General features: G+C 37.5%; 1 protein-coding gene across 1 annotated transcript in view; it reads right to left on the reverse strand.

The window, feature by feature from the left end:
• LOC102896268 (zinc finger protein 160-like) overlaps positions 1-9,422 on the reverse strand; it is a 23,765-nt gene that overhangs the window by 5,828 nt on the left and 8,515 nt on the right. Inside the window, exons 3-4 of the mRNA XM_025046046.1 lie at positions 4,729-4,855; positions 4,130-4,288 (exon numbers count right to left, since the gene is read on the reverse strand). Of these exons, the coding sequence (XP_024901814.1) occupies positions 4,130-4,288; positions 4,729-4,855 (286 nt within the window). The remainder of the gene's footprint in view (positions 1-4,129; positions 4,289-4,728; positions 4,856-9,422) is intronic.

Consider the following 9,422-nt stretch of genomic DNA (forward strand, 5'->3'; position numbering starts at 1 on the left):
GTGCTGAATAATTTAGAAACGGTACCAAAAATGGAGAGTTGAAAGAGATCAAGTCTAAAGGCAAAATAAATAAATAAATAAATAACAATCAAATGAAAACTCTATAACAATTCCACTATAATAACATAAAATATAATTAAAATGAAATACAATATAGTAAAATAAATAAAATAAAATACTTAAGTATAACCTGACACAAGAGAATAAAATTTGTGTACTGTCAACAAAAACCTTCCTAAAGTTCATATGGAATCTCAAGAGTCTCTGATTAAAAAAACAAACTTGAAAAAATACAGGTCAAAGACTTACACTTCCTTATTTCAAAATCTATTATAAAGCTAAAGTAATCAAAACAATGCAGTACTAGAGAAAAGAGAGACCAGCAGAATACAGGTATCAGAAATAAACTGAGGTATAGATGGTCAAATAATATTCCACAGAGTTATTGAAACCACTCAATGAAGGAAAGGCAGGCTTTTCAACCAAAGGTGTTAAGAAAACGAAATACAAACAAGAAAAAGAATAAATTTAAAACAATTCTTTACACCATATGCAAAAACTAAATGAAAACAAATGAACATCAAAACATAAGACTGAAAGCTATAAAACCCCTTGAAGAAAACAGGATAACTTACATTGCATTCAATAATAATTGATCAGAAATGACACCAGAAGCACAGGCAACCAAAGTAAAAACAGATAAACTGAACTAAATCAAAATTACAAACTACTGTGTATCAAAGGACACATTCAATCATGTACAAAGCCAATCCATAGAACAGGAAAAAGTATTGGAAATCATATATAAATATCAGATAACATTTAAATGACTACAACACTGAATTATTGACAAAAGATAAAGGCAAGAATAGCCAGATGAAGAAATGCATTGGGAAACCTGTGGAGGAAGGGCCAGAAGATTCCATGCCATTCTCCCCAGTCACTACAGATTCACTAACTGGAATATCTCAGAACGCTCTCCATTTTGGTTTTGATGAAAGTCTAATTACATAGGAGTGACTAATTAAAAAACTGGCCACTGGTGACGAAACTCAATCTCTAGCCTTTCTCCTCTCCTAAGAGGTCAGTGGATAAAGACTCTTAAGTTCCCACCTCTAAATCTATGGTTGGCTCCCTAGACAACTAGGCTTCCTGTCATGGGGATTTCTAAAAGTCACCTCACTCACAGACACAGAGCTGTGACTGAAAGAGGCTGGTTATGATTGAGACACCAATTTCTCCTTTAAGGCCCTGAAGTGGAACTGAGGACAAGAGACCATGTGTCATAACAAAAGATCACCCCATTGCTGTTATCGGTCAGGGAATTCCAAGCCTTTGGAGCCTGAGTCAGAAAGAAAGACAAAAACCATATATCTATATATATCTATATATATCTATATATATCTATATATCTATATATATCTATATATATAGATATATAGATATATTCAAAGACCCAAATTTGCAAAGAGGAAAAGAAATAAGGCACATGCAGCAGAAAATGGACAACTGTATCTATCTATATATCTATATATCTATATATATCTATCTATATATATAGATATATAGATTCTATTTATTTATTTATTTATTTATTTATTTATTTATTAATTATAAATCACAGTATCATAAACTCCTACATTCAACACAAACAACAACCAGACATGTCCTGATTATTTAAATAGTGGGCAAAGGACATGAGCAGACATTTCTGTAGAGATGATGTACAAACACATGAAGAGATGATCAGTATCACTAATCATTAGGAAACGCACATGTCAGCCATGATGAGGTATCGCCTCACACCCATTATGAAGGCTACCATTAAAAAGCAGAAAATAACAAGTGTTGGACAAGATGTGAAAAAATGGTTAGTCTTATGCACCACTACTGGGAAGGTAAAATACTGTATAGCTGCTATCGAACCCAATAGGGCAGATCCCTGAAAAGCAAACTCGGAATTATCATCAGCTATAGACTGAATGTGGATGTCCCTTAAAGTTCTGATGTTGAAATGAAAATGGTGAGCCTGTGGGAGATAATTGGGTCTCAGGGCAGATCCCTTCTGAGGAGCATCAGTGCCCTCCTGAGAGACCAGAGACCAGCCCTTCTTCTGTCCTGCAAAGGGACAAGGAAAAGTTAACCACTTGCAATGGGGAAGAGGGTCCTCCTCCCAACCTGACCATTCTGGACCTGACCTCAGACTTCCAGCCCTGGAACGGGGAGAAATACTTTCCTGCTGTTAACAGACTGCCCACTTGGGTTCTCTGTTATAGATGTGAGAACGGATAGACATACCGTGTGATCCAGCAATTCCATCTCTGGGTATACATACAAGAAAATTGATAGAAGAATCTTGAAGAGATTTGCATGCAAGTGTTCACAGAAGCATTATTCGCAATAGCCCAGAGGTAGAAACAACCCATATGCACACTGAGAGATGACTACACAAACAAAACGTGGTAAGTACATACAATGAGATATGATTCAGTATGCAAAATAAGACACTTACCTAGTCATCTGCACCAACATGATAACTGGAGGACTTTATGCTAAGTGCCGCTGATCAGTCACAAATAAGACAAATGCATTATGTATTTATGGAAGTACCTAAAATAGTCAAATTACTAGAAAAAGAAAGAACAATGCTGTTTGCCAGGGGCTGAGGAAAAAGGAAAATAGGGTGAAACAAGAGATTTTAAATACTCATGGTCATCAGTTAAATCTGTACTCAAAGAACAACAATGAAATATGGTACAGATTAAATATGCAAACCACAAATGACATAAAATATTAAGTTATATGATAAGAAAAAGAGAGTCATGAGGTCAGGGGAGCTCCTACTGTATGTACCTCAAGGGTAAGAGGGTGAGAACTTGGACAATATTCTCCCAGGAGAAATTCTACCCTATTTAGTACATGTGTGCACGTAGTACACATGATCACAGAGTTCCAGAGAGATGCTTACTGACACTAGAAAGAAAACTGAAAACACTTATCAGTCAGGCTGTCATAACACTTTCTAACTCGGTGTCCTGGGACATGCTGACCGCTCTACCAGGCAGCTCTAAGTGCTGCTTCTGTGCGTAGCGGTATAATATTGCAAATATGAGTCAACGTATCTCCATCAAGAATTTTCTATGATCGAGGAAACTCACTCCACAGGAGAGTCCACCAAGAGTTGTCCATCCCCTAAAGGTGGATGATACCCGCAAAAGATGACGGTGAACTATCAGACCCCAGCAATGTGTAGATAACAAGCAAGGTTCTAGGCAAACCATGTAAACTACACAGAATATGAAATCTGGAAGAGTCTATATTCCCAGACGAGGTAGCGTGGTGCAGAGAGAGATGTAAAAGGATCAGGGTCAGACACTGTAGAATTGTGAAGGGACCATGTACACCACCACAGACAATACACTACAAGCCTGGGAGACTGAAATGTGCTCCCCGTGTATAACTGGGGGCCAAGAGATGCTCTCTCCAGCCACTGTCTCTAGAGATTAACTAATAACATTTATAGAAGATCCTATCCACCTCCCTGAGACATAAACGTCTGAAGTAGCAAAAGCTAGAACAGAAGAAATGGCTGTGGGATCTAATTCGGAATACAGGGGAGGAGAGTGCCCAATGCAGTCCCTGGGGCATCATATGGAGAGGACAGACAGTGTGCCCCTCTTCTGATTAGGCCTTCCAATCACAGAAAAAAGTGCTGGTACCAGGATGGGTCCATGACTGCAAGGCCTCAGCTCTGCTCTGTACAGACTGAGAACCAAGCATCTGATGGAACCCAGTCCAGGAGAGACCAAGGGGACAGAGACCATTTGACGCAGCCCACCCTACGCTCCTCAAGTCAAGGAACCAACAATATCACAGGGGCCACAAAACAGACTGTTGTGATCTCGATAAAAACTTTACTGGTGTCTCTGTTGGAATGGCAGCACCGTGGAGGGTGAAAGGATAAATTTTATACATTAAAGGACAGAATAGTAAGTTGGGGAGAAGAAAAATTTCCTTTGACGGTTCCCCAGAAATAAAATTCTGTTTGCCCACAGAACTTTCTCACTTCAGGCAAGTTTACAAACACTATGAAGGCTACGGCCTCCTCTCTTTCTTCCCGAGCTCTTACCTGTGTTCACACCTTCGATATGTTCCCACCAATCTGGTTTTTGTGCTAGTTTCAACTCGCTCTCCTGAGTCCAGGGTGCTTTCCCTTGCTCCAAAATGGAAACAATATATAGATCAGAAACAGAAATTCCTGCATATAAGAAGAAAGAAGCATGAAGACCTGTAGTTCTGTCAGAATCTCCGATCTCTGGTCAACTGAGAAATGAGAATAGTACAGATAACATAAGAATAGTTCACAAATGTGTCGACTCTTTGCCTCCTTCTGTGCATAGGAACCACTGTCATATGCAGATGTGGAGCTGTGTTTCCAAAACTACTGAATCAATACATAGGGATAGAAAATGAAGTAGATATTTTAGTTTGCTACAGGACTTTATAAATACTTATTCTCTGGAAAAATTCCTTTTGTACCACAAAGTAAGCAGACCATCTGAAAAAGGGCAAGCTTAAAGTCCTAATACCACCTTTTGAAGCCTTTTTATGTCCAAGTAAACAGTTTCTATATCAGTCAAGCAAGGCATGGGCTTCTAAAGAAGCACCCAAGGGAAAAAGAAGAGACACTGAGGGCAAACCCTGACCCTGGAGGGAAGTCATCCTCACCTAGGAAGAGCAGGTTCCGGTAGCTCTCCAACATCACCTCCCTGTACAAGGCCTGCTCAGCTGGGGACAGGCATTCCCACTCCTCCTGAGAGAATTCTATGAACACATCGCTGAGGGTCAATTGTCTCTAAAGAAAAAAAAAAACACATTTCAGTAAGGAGAAATTGCGACAGTTTTTACCTTTACACAGAATGAGGAGATTATAATTTATTCAGTTGGAGTTTTCCAAAAGATTGATATCAAATATTTTTGATCAAGTTATGTGTCCATAGTGTTGGTTTATAATACTTTCCCATAAAAGTTAGATAGCCCATATTAGGGAGGGCCTCTCAATTTTGTGGACCATCCATGAAATGACAATTAAAATTCACCACTGGGCTGTCTCTACTGAGGGTTAAATGTGATGTTCTATGCACTTAGTGATATTCAGTGTCTGGATGAGTGAGAGCATGAGCAGTGTATTCAGAGATGACAAAGTCTAGAGTGTGTTTTAGGAGTTTGTAGAAACATGGCGAAGTGAGAGATGTCCCCAGATCTTTCCCCTTGAAACAACAATAAGCTGAACATCTAAAACTCAAAAAAACAAAACAAACAGACAAACGAAAACACCACTCGAACTGCACACCAGCTCATCTGAGCGTGGGATCTATGCATAAGAGCTACCACAGGTCAGAACCCTGAGTGTCGGGCGCTGAACTGGGAGAAATAAAGAAGCTGCCTTTTGCAGCCACTGCAGTTCCCTGTAGGATGAGGCAGATGAGAGAAGGTGTGGCGACCTACCTGAACAGACCTGCCTGGGAGTGCTGTGAACAGGGCCGGCAGCAGGGTCAAGTCATCAGGGCAGAAAGCAGAAAAACGGGATGGCAGAGAAACAAGAGTTGATTTTTGCCAGCTGTGGTTCTAAAACCGAGGCTGAGCCGCAGTCCCCAACCCCTAACCCGGAAGGACCCTCCCCGCCATACCTTCCAAGACAGAACACCATGAAGCCACAGGGGAATCTGAGCAAACACTACCAAACTATCACTAACACTGACAGGGACTGAGACTGAGAGTAGTGAGTGCGATAAAACATCTATAAGGAAAAAAAAAAAAGGCATTATTAAGGCTTTATATAAAGCAGGAATCCAAGAGGCTTGGACGCCACCTACTGGAAACCAAAAGAAAAATGCCTTCTTCGCAACAGGCTAAAGAGAGACCTTTATATAATAAATCTTCTTTCTGGAAAAACAACAGAATACACTTCCATTAATGCCCAGGCAGAGAAATAGTCCATTAAAATTATGAACAACCAAGGTGACAAGGCAGCTCATAAAAAAGAGAAAAATCTCCAGAAAATAAGCTTACATAGAAATATACAACTTAAATGACAGAAATTCAGGATGGTACTTCTGAAAAAACTCAGTGAGATCCAAAAGGAGTCATATCAACAATTTCAGGAATTGAAAAAACAACTAGATGAATAGAATGAGTTCTTTAGGAAGGAGATTGAAACCATCAAAAAGAACAGACTTCTGGAGATAAAAAACATACCGCAAGAGATGAAAAATGAAATAGCAAACTAGGGAAACAGAGTCAACCAAAAAGAGGAAAGGATCAGTGATATTGAGGACAGAAATCTAGAAATAAATCAGAATGAAGAGAGAAACTGAAGAATGAAAAATAATGAAAGAGAAATCCAAAAACTAGCTGATACCAACAGGAGAGGAAACATAAGAATAATGGGTATTATCAAAGGAGAGATAACGGAACAAGGACTAGAAAGCATTTTCAAACAAATAGTTGATAACTTCCCAAATCTAAAGAATGAGCTGGAGCTTTGAATTCAAGAAGTCAACAGAACATCCAATTATCTCAATGTAAAAAAACCTTCACCAAGACACACTGTATTGTCAAAAATGAACAAGAAAGACAAAATTCTCACAGCAGCCAGGGAGAAGATGGTAACCTATATAGGAAAACCTATTAGATTAACGTCAGACATCTCAGCACAAACCTTACAAGCCAAAAAGAAGTAGCATCAAATATTAATACCATTAAATGAAAGGAACTACCAGCCTAGAATAATGTATGCAGCTAAGCTCTCTTTTAGATATGAAAGAGAAATAACGACCTTACTAGATATGCAATAATTGAGGGAATTCTCCACTATGAGGCCTGCATTACAAGAAATACTGAAAGGGGTTAGCTCACCTTAAATAAAATGACAAAAAAATACTTAATTAGGAGTAAGGTGACAGGCAGGCTAATAGAAGCAGAGGAGTGCAATTCTTATTAAGAACGGGGCATTATAAGCTTAAACAATAATAAGAGATTTGTTACAGTAGGATAGTAATGAATGTTCAGCATACATAGGGACAAATTGAGATAACAATGACTAAAAAGGGGAGGATTCAAAGAACCAAATTTGCAAAGGGGAATTTCAATCATCGTATTTCAAAAATCACCCTAAATGTAAATGGACAGATCTCACCAATAAAAAGGCATAGAGTTGCAGAATGGATCAAAAAACAAAACCCAACCATATGCTGCCTCCAGGAGACACACCTCAGCTCCAAAGACAAAAATAGACTCAAAGACAAAGGGTGGAGAATAATATTTCAAGCAAATGGCATTAAGAGAAAAGTGGGAATAGTGGTATTAATACCAGATGAAACAGACTTCAAAATAAAAAAGGTAAAGAAATGTACTGAGGGACACTTCATAATGATAAAGGGAATCATGCACCAAGAAGACATAACACTTATTAATATCTATGCTGTTAATCAGGGAGCCCCAAAATATGTAAAGAATTACTAACAGAACTAAAGGGAGAAACAGATCAAAACACTATTATAGTAGGGGACCTAAATACCCCACTCTTGGTATGGATAGATCATCTAAACAAAATCAGTAAGGAGATAACAACTTTAAATGACACATGATACCAACTGGACATAATTGACATTTACAGAGCCTTTCGTCCCAAAACAGCTGCTTATACATTCTTCTCTAGTGCACAAGGAACATTCAAAGGACTGACCACATACTGAGATGCAAAAATAGCCTCAACAAATATAAGAGGTTTGAAATCATACCAACCATATTCTCTGATCATAATATTTTAAAACTAAAGATCAACTACAAAAAGAAAGCAGGAAGAACCATAAATATATAGAGATTAACGACAAGCTACTGAAGAATAACTGGGTCAGAGAAGAAATAAAAAGAGAGATCAAGAGATGCATAGAAACGAATGATGATGATAGTACAACATATCAAAACTTTTAGGACACAGCAAAAGCGGTCATAAGAGGAAAGTTCATATCATTACAGGCCTATTACAGGCCTACCTCGAAAAACAAGAACGAGAGCAGATAAACAACCTGACACTTCATCTTAAAAAACTAGAAAAGGAAGAACAATTGAAGCCTCCAGTCACCAGAAGGAAAGAAATAATCAAAATTAGAGCAGAAATAAATGAAATTGAAAACAAACAAAAAAAACAATAGAAAAAAATAAATGCAACAAAGAACTGGTTCTTTGAGGTTAATAAAATTGACAAATCCCTGGCTAGACTCACTAAAGAAAAAAGATAAAGGACACAAGTAAACAAAATCAGGAATGAAAGAGGAGAAATTATGACAGACACTGCAGAAATACAAAGGATCATACAAGAATATTATGAAAAAATATATAACACCAAATTTAATAACCTAGAAGAAATAGACCAGTACTTAGAAAAATAAATCTTCCTAGACTGAATCAAGAACTGGAAAATCTAAATAAACTCATCGGCAGCATGAAATAATTATATGAAAAACTTACCAAAAAGTAAAAGTCCAGGACCAGATGACTTCACTAGTGAATTCTACCAAACATTCAAAGAAGATTTAATACCTATACTCCTCAAACTCTTCTGAAAAAATCGAAGAGGAGGCAATACTACCCAACTCATTTTATGAGGTCAATCTTACCTAATACCAAAACCTGGTAAAGATAACACACAAAAAGAAAACTACAGACCAATATCTCTCATGAATAAGATGCAAAAATCCTAAATAAGATATTAGCAAACCAAATACAGCAATATATTAAAAGGCTTATGCACCATGATCAAGTGGGCTTCATCCCAGAGGCACAGGGATAGTTCAATATATGCAAATCGTTTAATATGGTAGACCACATAAACATATTAAAAAATAATATGATCATATCAATAGATGCAGAAAAAGCCTTCAACAAAATACAGCATCCATTTATGATCAAAACACTTCACAAAATTGGTATCTGGAAAGTAGCTTATATAATAAAGGTCAGCCAACATATACTTAATGGTGAAAAACTAAAAACCTTCCCTCTAAGATCAGGAACAAGGCAAAGCTGTCCACTATTGCCACTGTTATTCAATATAACATTGGAGGTCCTAGTGGTTGCAATCAGGCAAGAGAAAGATATAAAAGGCATCCAAATAGGAAACAAAGAAGTCAAACTGTCACTATTTGCAGAGGACACGATTCTCTATACAGAAAACCCTAAAGACTCCACAAGAACACTACTAGAAACAACAAGCAAATACAGTAAAGTTTCTGGATACAAAATCAATGTTCAAAAATCTGTAGTGTTCCTATACTCTAATAATGAAATGTCAGAAAAAGAAGTGGAAAAATAATTCCTTTTGCAATTGCAACAAAAAGAATAAAATATCTAGGAATAAA

Source organism: Pteropus alecto, unplaced genomic scaffold, assembly GCF_000325575.1.
Source record: "Pteropus alecto unplaced genomic scaffold, ASM32557v1 scaffold144, whole genome shotgun sequence".
In the NCBI taxonomy this organism is placed as follows: Eukaryota; Metazoa; Chordata; class Mammalia; order Chiroptera; family Pteropodidae; genus Pteropus; species Pteropus alecto.